The sequence below is a fragment of the Artemia sp. Qi Xiang Cuo genome, chromosome 13 (assembly GCF_049724085.1).
Source record: "Artemia sp. Qi Xiang Cuo chromosome 13, ASM4972408v1, whole genome shotgun sequence".
Classification (NCBI taxonomy): domain Eukaryota; kingdom Metazoa; phylum Arthropoda; class Branchiopoda; order Anostraca; family Artemiidae; genus Artemia; species Artemia sp. Qi Xiang Cuo.
The window spans coordinates 44,583,875-44,604,600 of NC_142806.1; the positions used below are offsets into that span (position 1 = coordinate 44,583,875).

Sequence of the window (20,726 nt, forward strand, 5' to 3'; positions counted from 1 at the left end):
GGTCGCACATATGGTCAGCTATTTCCTGAGGTGATAAGGCACAATCTGGGGTAACTGAACTCTGGGTTGGGCGGATTACCGAGTTGATTGTTTTCCAGGTCTTGGCAAAATTTTCTTCCGACTTTTGAAATTCTTCTCTGAAATATTCTATTTTAGCTTTTCAAAGTAGCTTATTCAATTCATTATAATATTTTCTATACCTCTCTTCAGTATACGGTGATGTATTAGAATGCTTGAATAACCACCTCCTTTTCATTATTGCAGCCATCAGTCCTTTAGAAATCCAAGGTTTAACTGGTGTCTCAATTCGAATTGACTGCCTTCACGTATTACAACATGACTTCCATAATTTGTTCACTTTACCATACCATAAACAAAACTTCATATTTACATCAAATTCACTATCTTCAAGGAACTCAATAGAGGTAGTGGTTGAAGTATCAGCAGTAGCAGCAGTATTAAATTTAGCAGCGGTAGTAGCAGTAGTAGTAGCATGCAAATATTGCCTTTTGCTCAATTGATCTTCAATTTTAGGCATTTTCTGAAACTTCCAACTTAATACTCAAATCCATTTTTGAGGTAAGTTCTTTTGACATTTTGAGGTACCCTCTTGTAATTTAGTTCAAATTTCCCCTCAATATTTTAAATGTAGTAATTTAGTTGGAATAGCAGTAGCTGTGGAAGCAGTAGTAGTGGTGGTAGTAGTAGTAGTAGTAGCAGTAGCCTACAAATGTCACCTTTTTAGTCAATTAATGCATACATTTCCCAATAACATATACTTTGTGTAAACAGTTAACGAATTGCCTAACTTCAACCCTTGTTCATGGGGCTGTGAGGAGGTTGACATCCCCAAAGAAGTAATTAAAGGATCTTTAAACAATGCTGAAGAAAAATTATGGTTGTGAGGGGGGACAGTAGGGAATTAGGTATTCCTCCGAACGGGGCACCTCTGCTGCGATCTATAATCGAGGCTAACGGTACCTAACCACATAGACAATGTTATTGATCCACGAAGGGGAACTAGATATCTGAGAAATTGATTTGCATAATCGACGGGGAATTATATCATGAGGGGATTTCATTTTTAAATATGGCTTCTCTGATCTTTAGGTCTGAGAGATAAATTAATATTCTATTTTTAAATATGGCTTCTCTGGTCTTTAGGTCTGATAGATAAATATTAATATTCTTTCGAAACCATAATAGTGTAAGTAGGAACACCTTAGATTTTTTCAGAAATTCATACGAGATCAAGACAGATTGAATATATTTTACGCAGGAAATGGTTTCCTGGGAATTTCAAATGTGACAGCGCAGGGTTGCCGAAACAAAGGAACACACAGAAATTACTTTTAGGGGATTATTTGGGTGAAAGCAAATTAATTGGCATTTTAGGGATTTTTTTGGGCGAAAAAGTTTGAGACATTTTAGATGATGATTTGGGGTGAAACTCTGTGGTCGTTATAATACATAAGTTCCATTTGAAGAGTGTTGTAAGGTCTCTTAATCCAACCCCAAGGGCCCGCTCCCCCTGGGCCCCCAAAGGGCCCCCGGGCCCCCAAAGAGCCCCTCTCCCCCCGAAGCCCAAAAGAACCCCCGGGCCCCCCAAAGAGCCCCCCAAACACACACACTTTCTTAATACTTTTTTTGCGCACTTGAGACAAAGAAGGACCTCCTTCACCCTCAACTTTTTGGCTCCCCCCCCCCCCGAATATATCTTTTCAGAGCAAGTTTTTTACGTAATGTCCCTCCTAAACCAATTTTACAACTTGAAGTACTCATCCTTTTCACCAACAACTTTACAATATGGCTTTTTGAATACCCAAACACCAAGCAATACTTTTCAAAAGGCTTTATTATATTTTTTCAGAACAAGTTCTTTACGTAATGTCCCTCCTAAACCAATTTTATAACTTTAAGTGCTCATCCTTTTCACCCACAAATTTACTTTATGCTTTTTGAACACCCCAACACTAAGCAATACTTTCCAAAGGCTTTATTATATTTTTCAGAACAAGTTCTTTTCTTAATGTCCCTCCTGAACCAATTTTACAACTTGAATTACTCATCCTTATCACCCACAACTTTACTTTACGACTTTTTGCATACCCCAACACCAAGCAATACTTTCAAAAGGCTTTATTATATCTTTTCAGAACAAGTTCTTTACGTAATGTCCCACCTAAACCAATTTTACAAGTTGAAGTACTCATTGTTTTCAAACACAACTTTACTCTACAGCTTTTTGAATACCCCACCAAGCAATACTTTTCAAACGGCTTTATTATTTCTTTTCAGAACAAGTTCTTTATGTAATGTCCCTCCTAAACCTATTTTAAAAGATGAAGTACTCATCCCTTTTCACCCACAACTTTACCTTACGGCATTTTGCATACCCCAAAACCAAGCAATACTTTCAAAAGGCTGTGTTTTATCTTTTCAGAATAAGTTCTTTACGTAATGTCCCTCCTAAACCTATTTTACAAGTTGAAGAACTCATCATTATCACCCACAACTTTACCTTACGGCTTTTTGCATACCCCAAAACCAAGCAATACTTTTCAAAGGCTTTATTATATCTTTTCAGAACAATTTCTTTACCTAATATCCCTCCTAAACCAATTTTACAAGTTGAAGTACTCATCCTTTTCACCCACAACTTTACTTTGCAGCTTTTTGAACACCCCAACACCAAGCAATACTTTCAAAAGGCTTTATTATATCTTTTCAGAACAAGTTCTTTGCGTAATGTCCCTCCTAAACCAATTTTACAACTTGAATTACTCATCCTTTTCACCCGAAACATTACTTTACGACTTTTTCCATAGCCCAACACCAGGCAATACTTTTCAAAGGGCTTTATTATATCTTTTCAGAACAAGTTCTTTGCGTAATGTCCCTCCTAAACCAATTTTACAACTTGAAGTACTCATCATTTTCACATACAACTTTACTTTACAGCTTTTTGAATACTCCAACACCAAGGAATACTTTTCAAAAGGCTGTATTATAACTTTTCAGAACAATTTGTTTCCGTAGTGTCCTTCATAAGCCAATTTTACAACTTGAAGTACTCAGCCTTTTCACACACAACTTTACTTTTCGGCTTTTTGCATACCCCAACACCAAGCAATACTTTTCAAAAGCTTTATTATATCTTTTCAGAACAAGTTCTTTATGTAATGTCCCTCCTAAACCAATTTTACAACTTGAAGTACTCATCATTTTCACACACAACTTTACTTTACAGCTTTTTGAATACCCCAAAACCAATCAATACTTTTCAAAAGGCTTTATTATATCTTTTCAGAACATTTTCTTTACGTAATGTCCTTCCTAAACCAATTTTACAACTTGAAGTTCTCATCTTTTTCACCCACAACTTTACTTTACGACTTTTTGCATACCAAAACACCAAGCAATACTTTTCAAAGGCTTTATTATATTATTTCAGAACATGTTCTTTACGTAATACCCCTCCTAAACCTATTTTACAAGTTGAAGTACTCATATTTTTCACCCACAGCTTTACTTTACGGCTTTTTGCATACCCCAACACCAAGCAATACTTTTCAAAAGGCTTTATTATAATATTTCAGAACAAGTTCTTTAGGTAATGTCCTTCCTAAGCAAATTTTACAACTTGAAGTACTCATCTTTTTCACCACCAACTTTACTTTACGACTTTTTGCATGCCCCAACACCAAGCAATACTTTTCAAAAGGCTTTATTATATTATTTCAGAACAAGTTCTTTACTAATGTCCCTTTTAAACCAATTTTACAAGTTGAAGTACTCACCCTTTTCACACACAACTTTACTTTATTGTTTTTTGAATACCCCAACACCAAGCAATACTTTTCAAAGGCTATATTACATTTTTCAGAACAAGTTCTTTTCTTAATATCCCACCTAAACCTATTTTACAACTTGAAGTATTCATCCTTTTCACACAAAACTTTACTTTAAGGCTTTCTGAACACCCCAACACCAAGCAATACTTTTTAAAGGCTTTATTATATAATTTCAGAACAAGTTCTTTACGTAATATCCTTTCTAAACCAATTTTACAAGTTGAAGTACTCATTGTTTTCACACACAACTTTACTTTACAGATTTTTGCATACCCCAACATCAAGCAATACTTTTCAAAAGGCTTTATTATATTATTTCAGAACAAGTTCTTTACGTAATGTCCCTCCTACAGCAATTTTACAAGTTGAAGTACTCACCCTTTTCACACACAACTTTACTTTATTGCTTTTGGAATACCCCAACACCAAGCAATACTTTTCAAGAGGCTTTATTATATTTTTTTCAGAACAGGTTCTTTACGTAATATCCCACCTAAACCAATTTTACAACTTGAAGTACTGATCCTTTTCAAACAAAACTTTACTTTATGGCTTTTTTAATACCTCAACACCAAGCAATACTTTTCAAAAGGCTTTATTATGTCATTTTCGAACAAGTTGCTTTCTTAATGTCCCTCCTACACCAATTTTACAAGGTGAAGTACTCAACCTTTTCACCCACAACTTTACTTTAAGGCTTTTTGAATACCCCAACACCAAGCAATACTTTTCAAAAGGCTTTATTATATTTTTTTTTTGAAAAAGTTCTTTACGTAATGTCCCACCTAAACCTATTTTACAACTTGAAGTATTCATCCTTTTCACGCACAACTTTACTTTACGGCTTTCTGAACACCCCACACCAAGCTATACTTTTCAAAAGGCTTTATTATATTATTTCAGAACAAGTTCTTTACGTAATGTCCCTCCTAAACCAATTTTACAAGTTGAAGTACTCACCCTTTTCACAAACAACTTTACTTTATGGCTTTTTTGAATACCCCAACACCAAGCAATACTTTTCAAAAGGCTTTATTATATTTTTTCAATACAAGTTCTTTACGTAATGTCCCTCCTAAACCTATTTTACAACTTGAAGTACTCATCGTTTTCACACACAACTTTACTTTTTGCTTTTTGAACACCGCAACACTAAGCAATACTTTTCAAAGGCTTTATATTATCTGCTCAGAAATGTTCTTTACGTATTGTCCCTCCTAAACCAATTTTACAACTTGAAGTGCTCATTATTTTCACCCACAACTTTACTTTACGACTTTTTGCATACCCCAACACCAAGCAATACTTTCAAAAGGCTTTATTATAAATTTTCAGAAAAAGTTCTTTACGTAATGTCCCTCCTAAACCAATTTTACAACTTGAAGTACTCATCTTTTTCACCCACAACTTTACTTTGCGAGTTTTTGCATACCACAAGACCAAGCAATACTTTTCAAAGGCTTTATTATATTATTTCAGAACAAGTCCTTTACGTATTGTCCCTCCTAAACCATTTTTACAAGTTGAAGTACTCACCCTTTTCACACACAACTTTACTTTATGGCTTTTTGTATACCCCAACACCAAGCAATACTTTCAAAAGGCTTTATTATATTTTTTCAGAAGAAGTTCTTTACGTAATGTCCATCCTAAACTTATTTTACAACTTGAAGTACTCATCCTTTTCACACACAACTTTACTTTATACTTTTTGAACACCCCAACACTATGCAATACTTTTCAAAGGCTTTATTATATCTTTTCAGAACAATTTCTTTACGTATTGTCCCTCCTAAACCAATTTTATAACTTGAAGTACTCTTCTTTTTCACCTTGAACTTTACTTTACGACTTTTTGCATACCCCAACACCAAGCAATACTTTCAAAAGGCTTTATTATATCTTTTCAAAACAAGTTGCTTACGTAATGTCCCTCCTAAACAAATTTTACAACCTGAAGTACTCATCTTTTTTAACCACAACTTTACTTTACGACTTTTTGCATACCACAACACCAGGCAATACTTTTCAAAGCCTTTATTATATATTTTCAGAACAAGTTCTGTACGTAATGTCCTTCCTAAACAAATTTTACAACGAAGTACTCATCTTTTTCATCCTCAACTTTACTTTACGACTTTTTTCCTACCCGAACACCAAGCAATACTTTTCAAAGGCTCTAATATATCTTTTTCAGAACAAGTTCTTTACGTAATTCCCTCCTAAACCAAATTTACAACTTGAAGTAATCGTCCTTTTCACCCACAACTCTACTTTACAACATTTCTGCACACCAAAACATCAAGCAAGGTTCCACTTCAGTTCAGATTTTTCCCCAAAGACATAAATTTAAAGTCCTCCTCCCAATTTTTGTAGAAGATAGAAAAGTTATACATTGATCGTGAATATTTCACCATGAAGATAAGGAGCTTCACTTTAATTCTGAGATTTTTACCAAAGTCATAAAACCATAGGTTAGGTTAGGTTAGGTTAGCCTATGTACGCGCTCTTACATAGGCTAACCTAACCTAACCTAACCTATGGTTTTGGTACTTCTGTGCAAAAATGTGGAATTTTGTGGTTAAGTTAGTTTAGTATTGTCATTAATATCTATTGTTTCCCTTCTCAACACCTAGCTCTTTACGCTAAAGTTTGAATTCCGTCCGGCCCGTCTCTTCGGGAAAAATTTGTAAAATTTCCCCCAGAAAATTTCACCCCTGGAAACCCCCCTCCTCTTGTAAAATTAATCCCCGTAAGAAATCCATCCACTCGGTCAAAAAAGTAAAATTCTACATTTTTGCTGATAAGAGCTTGAATGATTGTCTTTAATAATAGAACGACGCACTCTTTTTCTAATTTAAAAATTTGAGGAGCAAATCCCTAAAATAAAAGAGCTAAAATTTAATTTAAAAGTTAGCTTACGTCTCCGGAAAAAATTGGTAAAATTTCCCCTGAAAAATTTCACCCCTGGAAAATCCCCCTCCTCATGTAAAATTAGTCCCCGTGCAAAATCCCTCCACTCGGAGACTTTTTATTTTTTTTGAGAAAATTAGAATTGGACTATAACTTTTTTCTTTTCTTTGAGAAAATTCAGAAGAGAACTTGAACTTTTCTTCAATTCGTTTTGAAAACTCAAAATTAAAGTGGAACATTTTCTCTTCTTTGAGAAAAAATTCAGAAGAGAAATTGATCTTTTCTTCACTTCTTTGAGAAAATATAGAATTAAAGCAGAAGCTTTTCTCTTCTTGGAGGAAGAATTCAGAATTTAAGTATCTACAGTAGAATTTAGAACAGAACTTTAAATTTTTCATCTCTTTGAGAAAAATCAGAACTGAAGTGGAACCTTTTTATTTTCTTGGAAAAATTAGAAAAGAACTTGAACTTTTCTTCACTTCATTGAGAAAATTTAGAAATAAAGTGGAACTTTTTAGCTTCATGGTAAGTATTCACATCTAAGGTATTACTTTTTCTATCTTCTACACAAAAATTTAGAACAGGTCTTTAAATTTTTCATCTCTTTGAGAAAAATAGAACTAAAGTGAAACCTTCTGATTTTCATGGGAAAAATTAGAATTGATCTGTAACTATTTAGAACAGAACTTTCAATTTTGTCATATCTGAGAAAAATCAGAATTGAAGTGGAACCTTTTTATTTTCTTGAAAAAAAATACAATTGATCTTTATCTTATTTCTTTTTCATTGAGAAAATTCTGAAGAGAACTTGAATATTTCTTGCCTTCGTTGATAAAATTTGGAATTAAAGGGGAGCTTTTTAGTTTCATAAAAAATATGCACAAACATAATTTGACCTTTTCTATCTTTCATGGAAAAATTTAGAACAGAAATTAAAATTTTGTATACGTTTTGAGAAATAATGAAGTGAAGTGGAAACTTTTTTTTCATTTTCTTTGGTAAATTTCAGAATTTAGTTAACTTTTTCTCTTCTTTAAGAAAATTTAGAGGAGAACTCGAACATTTTGCACTTCGTCGAGAAAACTCAGAATTAAAGTGTAACTCCTTATCGTCATGGCGAATATTCACGATCAAAGTATATCTTTTTTCTATCTTTTACGAAAAATTTGGCACAGAACTTGAAGTTTTCTTCACTTCTTTGACAAAATATGTAATTAAAGCTTAACTTTTTCTCTTCTTGTAGGAAAAATTCTGAATTGATGTAACTAGGATAAAGTTTAGAACAGAACTTAAAATTTTTTCATCTCTTTGAGAAAAATCTGAATTGAAATAATAAAAATTTAGAATTAGAGTGAAACTTTTTATCTTCATGGAAAATACACAATCCTAGTCTAAATTGTCCTATCTTCCATGGAAAAATTTGGAACCGAACTTAAAATTTTTATGTCCTTTGAGAAATTAAGAACTGAATTGGAACCTTTTTATTTCTTGAAAAAATAGAATTGATATGTAAGTTCTTTGGTAATTCCGAATTGAGCTAACTTTTCACAATCAATGTATAACTTTTTCTATCTTCTATGAAAAATTTGGAATAGTACTTTAAATTTTTTCATCTCTTTGAGAAAAATCAGAACTGAAGGTGAACTTTTTTATATTCTTTGGAAAAAATAGAATTGATCTGTAACTAATTTCTTTTTCATTGAGAAAGTTCAGAGGAGAACTTGAACTTTCCCCCACTTTGTTGAGAAAATTTAGAATAAAAGTGGAACTTTTTATCTTCATGTAAAATATTCACAACTATGGTATAGCTTTTTCCATCTTCCACGGGAAAATTTAGAATAGAACTTTAATTTTTTATGTCTTTGGGGAATTAAGAACTGAAGTGGAAGCTTTTTATTTTCCCTGGAGAAATTAGTATTGAAGTGTAAGTTCTTTGGTAAAAGTCAGAATTGAGCTAACTTTTTACGATCAGAGTATAACTTTTTCTATCTTCTATGAAAAATTTTGCACAGTACTTCGAATTTTTTAATCTCTTTGAGAAAAATCTGAACCGAAGTGGAAAACTTCTGTTTTCTCTGAAAAAAATAGAATTGATCTGTAACTTATTTCGTCCCATAGATAAAATTAGAATCTAAATGGAACTTTTTATTTTCATGGAAAATATTCACAATCATAGTATAACTTTTCCTATCTTCAACGCTAAAATTTAGAACAGCTTTAAATTTTTTTATGACTTAGGGGAAAATCTCAGAATTAAAGTTGAGGTCCTTATTGTCATGGTGAAATATTCACGATCAATGTATAACTTTTCCTATCTTCTACAAGAAATTTGGAGGAGAACTTTAAATTTATGTCTTTTGGGAAAAATCTGAACTGAAGTGGAACCTTGCTTGATATTTTGGTGTGCAAAAAAGTTGTAAATTAAAGTTGTGGGTGAAAAGGTTAAGTACTTCGAGTTGTAAAATTGGTTTAGGAGTGACATTACGTAAAGAACTTGTTCTGAAATAATATAATAAAGCCTTTTGAAAAGTATTGCTTGGTGTTGGGGTATGCAAAAAGTCGTAAGGTAAAGTTGTGGGTGAAAAGGATGAGTACTTCAACTTGTATAATAGGTTTAGGAGGGATATTAAGAAAAGAACTCGTTCTAAAAAGATATAAAAAAGCCATTTTAAAAGTATTGCTTGGTGTTGGAGTGTACAAAAACTTGTTCTGAATAGAACTGTATTCAAAAAGCTGTAAAGTATAGTTGTGTGTGAAAAGGATAAGTACTTCAAGTTGTAAAATTGGTTTAGGAGGGACATTACGTAAAGAACTTGTTCTGAAAAGATATAATAAAGCCTTTTGAAAAGTATTGCTTGGTGTTGGGGTATGCAAAAAGTCGTAAAGTAAAGTTGTGGGTGAAAAAGATGAGTACTTCAAGTTGTAAAATTTGTTTAGGAGGGACATTACGTAAAGAACTTGTTCTGAAAAGATATAATAAAGCCTTTGAAAAGTATTACTTGGTGGTGGGGTATGCAAAAAGCCTTAAGGTAAAGTTTTGGGTGAAAAGGATGAGTACTTCAACTTGTAAAATAGATTTAGGAGGGACATTACGTAAAGAACTTGTTCTGAAAAGATATATTAAAGCATTTTGAAAAGTATTGCTTGGCGTTGGGGTGTTCAAAAAGCTATTATTTGAAAAAAACTACGTTTTCTAAAGAGTTAAAGAGGCTGAGTTACAAGGTCGAACCTTAAAACGTGCAGGGATTAGGAGGCACAGTTGGGGGGCTGCCGCCCCCAAACCCCGCTTTCGCAGCCTTTAAATAAAAAAAAAATTTAAACTGAAAGTAAGGAGCGACATTAAATCTTAAAACGAACAGAAATTATTCCGTATATGAAAGAGGCTGTGCCCTCCTCAACGCCTCGCTCTTTACGCTAAAGTTTTTATTGTTTAAAAAAAGAGTTGTGAGAAAGTCAAACTTTAGCGTAAAGAGCGAGGCGTTGAGGAGGGCACAGCCTCTTTCATATACGGAATAATTTCTGTTCGTTTTAAGATTTAATGTCGCTCCTTACTTTCAGTTTAAATTTTTTTTTTATTTAAAGGCTGCGAAAGCGGGGTTTGGGGGCGGCAGCCCCCCAACTGTGCCTCCTAATCCCTGCACCTTTTAAGGTTCGACCTTGTAACTCAGCCTCTTTAACTCTTTAGAAAACTTATTTTTTTTCAAATAATTTCTGCACTTTTTTGTACATTTTATTACTTATTATTGCTTGACTAACTGTTAGCTGATCGTGTCAGGAGTTAATGTTGGGGGGCTGCCGCCCCCCAAACCCCCCGCTCTTGAACATTCTTGTGTTAAGGCTTTTAATTCCTGAATACTCAAATCACGTCGTACAGGGTGCCTCCTAATCCCTGTACGTTTTAAGGGTTGACCTTGTAACTCAGCCTCTTTAACTCTTTAGAATTATTTTCAAATAATTTATGCACGTTTTTGTACAGTTTATTACTTATTAGTTGCTTGACTAACTGTTAGATGATTGTGTATTATTCTTTTCTTTCTCGACAGGGTGTTTTAAGGGTCGACCTTGTAACTCAGCCTCTTTAACTCTTTAGAAAACATAATTTTTTTCAAATAATTTAAAAAAGAAACTGAGTTTTTTTTTTAATTTAAATTCATTATATAAAAAATTTGACCTAATGGTGAATCGAACTCGGGTTTTCCGCCTGACTGTCAGGAATCTCACCACTACACTAAATAGACATAACTGAAATTGTTTTTTAATAACTAAATGAATCTTCTTGACGCAAGCAAAACTTGATATTTGGTTTTTGGAAAACAGAGAAGAAGTGATCAGATTGAATTGAAATTTTGAGGAAAAGCTCCCAGGCCCCAGGAAAGATCATGGTTCAAATTTCAGCCCGATCAGACAACGTTAAAGGGGGGTTGTGGTCAGAAAAATTAACATGGGCTAATATAGGAAAAGAAGGTTTTTCGTAAATATAAATTCGGGGGATATTTTTTTCGGTCTGAAAATATCAAAAGGCCCTAACAGGTCGAATTCTGCTTCGAATGAGTCCTCATTCAACCGGATCCAGTGCCAACTGTGGCCTGTAGGCGCGGCTAAGAAAAAAAAAAGAACTGATGATGAATTTTAAGTGGCTATATTTGGTTTTTTGAAAACAGGGACGGAGTGATCAGATTGAGCTGAAATTTCGAGGATAAGCTCCCGGGCCCTAGGAAAGCTTAACCTCTAAATTTCAGCCCAATCGGACAACGTTAAAGGGGGGCTGTGGTGGGAGGGTCCAAACTTCCGGCCCAGTTTACCCCATGAAGATAAAGTCGGAGGAGGATGAAATTTTGCAAGTTTCTTAGTTTGAGTTTGGGCTACAAAATGCGATTGCCGCCGTCTCTCTGCGACCTCTAGGACCTGAAATCGCTTAACATTGTGGTGGGTCGCCTCTTTATAGAGGCACAAGTGTGCCTCCTTGATAAAGTAAAGTTGTGTGTGAAAAGGATGAGTACTTCGACTTGTAAAATTGGTTTAGGAGGGACATTACGTAAAGAACATGTTCTGAAAAGATATAATAAAACCTTTGAAAAGTATTGCTTGATGTTGGGGTATCTAAAAAGCTGCAAAGTAAAGTTGTGGGTGATAAGGATGAGTAATTCAAGTTGTAAAATTGGTTTAGGAGGGACATTAAGAAAGAACTTGTTATGAACAATATAATAAAGCCCTTTGAAATGTATTGCTTGGTTTTGGGGTATTCAAAAAGCCATTGTGTAAAGTTGTGGGTATAAGGATGAGTACTGCAAGTTGTAAAATTGGTTTAGGAGGGACATTACGTAAAGAACTTGTTCTGAAAAGATATATTCGAGGGTAGCCAAAAAGTTGAGAGTTTGGGAGGCCCTTCTGTGTCTCAAGTGCACAAAAAAAAGAATTAGAAAAATTTGGGGGGGGGGGGCGCGGGAGTGGAGCTCTTTGGGGGAGGGTCGGGGGGAGGAGGCCCTTTGGGGGCCTGGGGGAGGGGGCCCAGGGGAGGGGGGCCCTTGGGATTGGGGTAGGGGACCTTACAACACTCTTCAAATGGAACTTTTGTATTATAACGACCACAGAGTTTCACCCCAAATCATCTTCTAAAATGTCTCAAACTGTTTCACCCAAAAAATCCCTAAAATGCCGATTAATTTGCTTTCGCCCAAATAATCCCCTAAAAGTAATTTCTGTGTGTTCCTTGGTTTTGGCATCCCTGCGTTGTCACATTTGAAATTCCCAGGAAACCATTTCCCGCGTAAAATATATTCAATCTGTCTTGATGTCGTATTAATTTCTGAAAAAATCTAAGGTGTTCCTAATTACACTATTAGGGTTTCGAAAGAATATTAATATTTATCTCTCAGACCTAAAGACCAGAGAAGCCATATTTAAAATTAAAATATTAATTTATCTCTCAGACCTAAAGATAAGAGAAACCATATTTGAAAATGAAATCCCCTCATGATAGAATTCCCCGACGATTATGCAAATCAATTTCTCAGAAATCTAGTTCCCCTTCTTGGATCAATAACATTGTCTATGTGGTTAGGTCCCGTTAGACTCGATTATGGATGGCAGTAGAGGTGCCCCATTCGGAGTAATACATGATTCCCTACTGGTGGCTGGTTGCCCTCAATTAACTTTTCACTCTTAAAAAGATCATTTTAACTTTCTATTTTCAATTAAATTAGCCCTATCCAAAGCTCATACGACCACCCATTCAATAGAAACCTCATATGCCTTCGGGACATAACTTACAACCCTCACCCCCAGGTTCTGAGGGGCTATTTCAGCCCCAAAAGCCTTTTTATATGATCTTCAGACTGTTTTGAATCATCTCAAATTTTTTTTCGGATGCATTTGGAAAAAAGAAACGCTGAGTGGGGCTAGTTGTCCTCCTATCAATTTTTTACTCTTAGAAAGGACACTAGGACTTCTGATTTCAAACTAAGTGAGCCTTATGCGAAGTTTATGTGACGACCTTTTCCATAAAAACCTCAAATGTTAAGAATGAGTAACTAATATAACCTATAGCCCTTGCCCTAAAGACTGTAAGGAGAGGGGGGTCATCTCCAATGATATAGTTGCTGAACCTCTCAAATATGCTTAAAGAAGAGCTATCTTAAAATTTGGATTAGATGTCTTTGGGGAAACGATGGGGGTGGAGAGATGACTGGCTGCTTTACAGTCATTTATGACTATCAAAAAGGGCACTAGAATTTTCACTTTCGAATCCAAAGAATCCCCTCGAAAATTTATGCGACCATCTTTTCAAAAAACCTTATATTCCCCCTGGGCATAACTTACAAACCTTGCCCTGAGGGCTCTGGGGGGTTTCAATCTTCAAAAACATAATTACTAGGCATTTACACTACGCTTAATAAAATGGATATCTCAAAATTTGGATTAGGTGTGTTTGGGGAAAGGATGGGCGAGGAGAGGGGGCTGGTTGCTTTCCAACATTTTCGACTATTAGAAAGGGCAGTAGAACTTTCAATTTTGAATCCAATGAGTCCCCTTCGAAATTTAAATGACCACCTTTTCCACAAAACCTTATATTCCCCCAGAGCATAACTTACAACCCTTGCCCTGAGGGCTCTGGGGTTTTTTTATCTTGAAAATCATAATTACTAGTCCTTTCAACTAAGCTCAATAGAATGTGTATCTCAAAATATTTATTGGATATATTTGGGGAAATGATGGGCGTAGGGGGGGGGTATGGTCGTCCCTCAATCACTTTAGACTATATGAAATGGCAATAGAACTTCCAATTTCCAATCGAATGAGCTCCTTTTGAAGTTGCTACGAAAACTATTTCTATACGAAATGCCCTGGTCTAAAAAAAATATTAATAAAATGAAAAGAAAAAATATATATATACTAGTAATGCGTTGTGCCTACATCGCTTTTTACTGTGGCAGTGCAATTGTGCTGGCTATGATCTTTGGACTATTTTTTGAAAAAATGGCTATCTCAAGATTTCTCTCAGATGCATTTCGCGAAAATACGGCGTGTGGGGGGGGTTGCTTCTCTCCAATCACTTTGACTCTAAAAAGGGCACTAGAACTTCAGATTACCAGTCCAATGACCCCCTTCTGAGTTTTATACAACCACCTTATCTATAAAAAACCATTTATGCCCCCAGGGCATAACTTGCAACCCTACCCTGAGGGCTGTGGGAGGGGGAAGTGTGTCTTTCTCAAAGACATAATTTCCGGACCTTTCAACTACTCTGAAAAAATGGCTATCTCAAAATTTTTATTTTGGGGAAAAAATTAAAATTTTAGGGAAACGATGGGCGTTGGAGGAGGGGGGTCTGATTACCCTCTAATCACTTCCGGCTATTAAAAGGGCACTAGTCTTTTCAATTTTCAATTGAATGAGCCTATTTTGAAGTTTCTATGACCACACTTTTTATACGAAGTGCTCTGGTCTAAAACCAAAGAAAAAAAAATACATTGTGCCCACATCACTCTTTACTTAGCCAGCGCTATTGCACTGCCTATGATACCAAATTTCGGTTGATTTTAAGGAAGTTGAATTAGTCGGACTAAAAATCTAATTTAATTTGTTAAATCCCCAGTTGACTATAATAAACCGCTTGCAAAAAATCTAGCGTTATAGGATGGCTTCGAATATACTGGCCCTCGTTGCATAGCTTCTTGGCAAATTGGTCTTTAGTATATTCACGTGAAATGTTAAATTTGGCATGAACTGAATAGCAGATTGGAGGTATTATTTTTCGAATTAAAAATTTTTCAACTAAAAAATGCAATAGTTGCTAGTTCTTTTAGATCAATATCCTAAATCGTTTTTGCTGTTACGAATTTAATGTAATGTATCTTTTTCTTGCTTTAAATTTTCCCCTCTTGTAATATATAATTAAGATTATTATCTTTACTACTTTGACTTTTATTCATTGTTTTTCATACTTTCTTTTCTTATATTAAATAAGTAAAACAAGTTTTTTTTTAACTGAAAGTAAGGAGCAACATTAAAACTTAAAACGAACAGAAATTATTCCGTATATGGAAGGGGCCGTCCCCTCCTCAACGCCTCACGCCTTACACTAAAGTTTTTTATTGTTCTGAAAAATAAAGTTGTGAGAAAGAGTCAAACTTTAGCGTAAAGAGTGAGGTGTTGAGGAGGGGAAAGCCCCTTTCATATATGGAATAATTTCTGTTCGTTTTAAGTTTTAACGTTGCTCCTTACTTTCAGTTAAAAAAAAAACTTGTTTTTTTATTCAATTTCTGAAAGTTTTTGAATTAATGCTGGTTTTGATTCTGGTTAAGCGTACACAAATAATTAAAACGGAATTTGCATATTAATTTTACTTATTTTTGGTTAAATGGCTTTCTCGAAAGTTCTTTAATTTTAATTACGAACGTTTTTATTAGTAATAAATATACGAAACCTACGAATTAGCTTTAGTAACGAACTTCTATATTCATATCTTTTTAACACGTATATTAGGGGGTTCGCCCCCGAGTCAATACCTCGCTATTTACGCTAAATTTCGAATTTTGTTCCAATTCTTTAAAAATGAACCCTTAATCACAAAGGCCGTTAAATAGAATAAATAGCTCTTATGAAAGTACTAAAAAAAACTTTAGCATAAAGAGCGTGGTATTGACTAGGGGGCGAACCAAATAATATACGAAATAATTTCTGTTTGTTTTAAGTTTTGATGTTGCTCCTTACTTTCAGTTGAAAAACTTTTTTTTTAAATAATGCTGGGAAATCCGACGCCCCCTTCATAGCAATGTCCCCTTCCCCATGAAAACTTCTTCCATGGAAGGATCTTCCCACGTAACTCCCGAAACACCCGCCGACCCCCCACTACCAGCAAAAATTAACCCTGAAAACGTCTGTATGCTTCCCAATAACTAATACTATATGTAAACATTGGGCTAAGTTCATAACTTGCAGCGCTTACCCCGGGGACTGTGGGGGATTAGGTTATCGTCAAAGACATAGTTTTTATATTTTTCGACCATGCTGAACAAAATGGCTATCTCAAAATTTTGATCTGGTGACTTTGGGAAAAATTGAGCGTGGGAGGGGGCCTAATTACCCTCAATTAGCTGCCCTAGTTGCCTAGTTCTCGTGATATTCTAAGATCACTAGGTCGATATGATCAGCACTGGGAAAAGAAATAAAAAAAAACAAATAATCACGCATCCGTGATCTTTCTTCTGGCAAAAAAATACACAATTCCACATTTTTGCAGATAGGAGCTTGAAACCTCTGCAGTAGAGTTCTCTGAGACGCTGAATCTGATGGTGTGATTTTCATTAAGGTTATATGACTTTTAGGGGATGATTCCCCCTTTGAAAGTTGTTGAAAAAAGGCAAATTTTCTCAGGCACGTAACTTTTGATGTGTATGACTAAACTTGATGAAACTTATATATTTGAAATCAGCATAAAAATGTGATTCTTTTTACGTTTCTATTGGTATCCAAATTCTGTTTTTTAGAGTTTCGGATACTATTGAGCGTTACCACGAACTGTTTGATCATCTAAAGCCAGTGCATAGTTAGAGCCAAGTATTATAATATTATTGCCTGAAATGAAACAGCTGTTAAGATAACTGAGCACAAGTACTTTGAAGATTGTACTCCTCCCGGAAATTGGCCCTAAGGACCACTTCTCCTTGAAAAAGATAAAAAATTCATGGACTAATTACTAATTTTTTTCCAATTTCAACAACACCTATTAGAAAAGGGCTTAAACCAACAAATTAAGTATCGAGTCCTTAGTAAAATATTACACAGTTCTTGTCTTTTTTACGAACTGTCAAATATTCCTTCTTTATTTCGTTTTTGTTGATTTTTTAATTCAACTAATGCAATTTTGGCCCTTTATATGCAAAGCACGATCTAATCTTATCAAAAGTCTTTACAGACTGCTTCATTAGACACAGCTTGATATCTAGTAGAGGAATATGATTTTCTCTGGTGAACCTAATTGAACATTGTTGAGATTCTTTTCCCCAATGGCCGTGTTTTCTCTCTTAGGCCGCTCTTTTCCATCACAGTAACGTGTTTTATCTTTACTATTCCAGAGGCACAAGATGTCAAGACATTTTGTGTCGCTGTCCAAAATCTGGTAAATGTCGGCATTCGCCGGTGATTTTCCGAAATTCCTTTTTATCTGCTTTTATTCATTCAGCTTTGCCAGTCAGCTTTGTCAGTCTTATGCAACATTGAATGGTTTATGGTTGATGGCAAGGTTGATTGTAAAAGTTGAAGTTAGTTTAGGTTAGGTCGGGTTAAGTTAGGTTAAGCTATGTTATAAATCTTAAAAATGGGTTTAAAACCTAACCTGTCACCATCAAATCTTGCATAAATCTGAAAAAGCAAAGCTGACTAAATCCAAGGAGAAAAAAAAGGTATTTTCGGACATTCACGGGTGAATGTCGACATTCTCCATTTTCAGAAATTCACAATATCATTGCCACGTAAATGATAATAGTAATTTATTTTTACCTTATTTCAATGTATTGCAATGGAGGGCATAAGGAGATATATATATACATAAAAATGTATATGCAATAAATTGTCTACTGCATAATAAAGTGGCATTCATAATATACAAACAAAGGTACAGAATTCAAAGCAAGATCTATCAAAAAGGCCTATCTGTCTATTTAACTAAGAGCTGTACGTGGTTAAGCGGAAAGTTTTTAATTTTTTATGTCGTGATAACGAACTGTAAGTAAGGAGCGACTAGGCCCAATAGTAACCGGAACTGTAAAAAACAGAATTTTGATATACCATTTGATACAATGAAAGAATCAGCTTATTATGCTGATCCCAATATAAGATTTATCAAGTTTAAAGTTACCCATCAAAAGTTATGAGCCTGAGAAAATTTGCCTGATTTTGAGATAGGGGTAAAACATCCCCTAAAATTAAAGAAATCTTAATGAACATCACACCATCAGATTCAACGTACCAGAGAACCCTACTATAGAAGTTTCAAGCTCCTATCTGCAAAATATAGAATTTTGCTATTTTTGTCAGAAGACAGATAACGAATGCGTGTATATTTGTTGTTTTGTTATTGTTGTTGCTGTTGTTTTCGCCCTGGGGTAATTGTATCAAAATAATGGTCCTAGAAGATCGGGAGAGGATGCATTCTAACAGAAATTAAAAGTTCTAGTACCTTTTTTAAGTGACCAAAAACATTGGAGGGCAACTGAGCCCCCTCTCACACCCACTTTTTGCCCAAAATTATCGTATCAAATTTTTGAGATTGCCATTTTGTTGAGTATAGTTGAAAGACCAAATATTAATGTCTTTAGGGGTAAAATGACCCCCCATAGTCCTTGGAGAGAGGCCTGTAAGTTATGAAATTCGACCATTGTTTACGTATAGGCCTAGTATTTGTTATTGGGACACTGACGCATCAAAGGGGGGGGGGATCCACCCCCCAATATTTTTCTGACGACCTCTTATCCTGTTTTCTTTTCTTTTTTTAGAATAAATTTGTCAATTTGGTCAATCATTGTCACATTTGTAACGTTGGGCCTCCCCCAAGATTTTGCTCTGGATCTGCCCTGTATTGGAAAGTATACAGACAATTTTTGGGGGGAGGGGGTTGTGCTCGGGGTGGATTCTATAGGAATAATCTATTTTTGGGAGGTAAATTTCTGGGGCGTGAATATTCCAGGGGAAATGTTACACTGGGGGTTTGACAAAATTACTATACGAAATTCTTTTTAAATGTCTTACATTCTCTATGCCAAATTTTTCATCTGGAGATGTTCCAGGGAAATCATCCAGGGGCTTTTTTTTCGTGTTTTGATTTCTGGGAAATAATTTCCACGGAAGGGGGCATTTCTGGACTGATTGAGAAACTGATTAGAGATTAAAGTCTTATTTAAAGGAAAGAATGCTAGGGAGAACTTTTCAGGCTGAATCGTTTGCAAGCAATTTAACAGGGAGCGGGATTCTCAGCGATGATGGAACTGTCTGGAGCAAATTTGACGGCGGGGGTGCACTCTATGTTGGATGAAATATCCACGAAGGAGTTTTCCGTGAGGGGAAGGGGTATATTTCATAGAGAGAGAGCCAGATTCACCTGCACTATTTGAAAAACAAACAGAAATTATTCCCATATATGAAGTGTTGATCCCTCCTCAATACCTTGCTCTTTACGCTAAAGTTTGACTGTTTGTCCCAACTTTTTAAAAGTCGGTTGGGACTTCGAACCTCCACAATACGAGGCTTCAGACATTCGGGTTTGATCGTGTAGTTTACATATAGATACAAAATCACTTTTCGGTTTTCTCACCTTTATGTCAAATTATACAGAATTTATGCTGCTGATAACCTCTCAATGGTGACTGCAAAGTTAAAAATGTATGTATCTGGAATCAGCATAAATGCAGATTCTTCTGGTATATATATTGTTACCAGACTTCGGTCTTTAGAGTTTTGGTTGATATTCACAAAGGTATTCACAAAGACTTACTGACCGTGCAATACCGCGAATGGTTTGATACAGATATAAATTACATTGAATTTCATCATGGCTTTTAACTTAGACTTTGCACTTACCATTATGGAATCGTGCAGTAAGAGCATCTAAATCTCCATCTCCATCCATATCTTTCCAAATGACACGATGATATGAAAAATGATACGGCTAAAATTAAAGTCGGGTTACATAAGTAATACAAACTTTGATAATGAACATGTGACCAGAACTATCACTCAAACTTTTGACAAGATAAAACTCGTAGAGCTATAAATAAATCTTTGTCACAAGCTTGAAGGCGTTTTTTTTTTTTTTTTTTTTATTAACTTTTCTTCCACCAAGTATGTGAAAATTTTGTCGGGTTCGAAATTCAGAGTTCATTTATTCAACAAAATATTAGAACAAAAAACAAAAAATCACAATTGTATCTCCCTCCAACACAGAAAAAGATTTGTAGTTGGGAATACAGGGAGAGACAGAAATAAACAATAAAATAGTAAACTCGCACTAAATAAACAAATAGAAAACTTATATCCACCATTTACTACCCTCCGTAAACTAAGCCACAATTCCCTGCCGTGAGCGGTAAACATTGCCAACATACTTTTCCAACATAACCCAGTGACATCCATCCCAGTGGGGCATAAAGAACGAATAGATAATTTAAAAACAATAATAAAAAAAAAGAGAAAGAACAATCACAATTACAAATTTTTTTGACCATTTGTTTGGAAGTACCAAACGAGTGACACCCTCTAGCGGACTCGGGCAGAGTATTCCAGGCAACATGACAGGCAGTCAGAGATTAAAGTCCAATCTTACTAATAGGGTGAAGAGGATAGAAATGCAGGCCGAATTGTGAAGATAATATGAAGCTTGATAAGAGCCAAGAAATAGAGCGATTTGAGAGTCACAGAAGTATCGCCGAGAAAACATAAAGTGACATCAAATCCAGTAATGAT

General features: G+C 35.0%; 1 protein-coding gene across 1 annotated transcript in view; it reads right to left on the reverse strand.

Annotated features, from left to right (window-relative positions):
- The window catches only part of LOC148945325 (uncharacterized), a 102,404-nt gene that overhangs the window by 63,423 nt on the left and 18,255 nt on the right, over positions 1-20,726 (reverse strand). Inside the window, exon 4 of the mRNA XM_089098529.1 lies at positions 19,845-19,932. Within this exon, the coding sequence (XP_088954655.1) occupies positions 19,845-19,932 (88 nt within the window). The remainder of the gene's footprint in view (positions 1-19,844; positions 19,933-20,726) is intronic.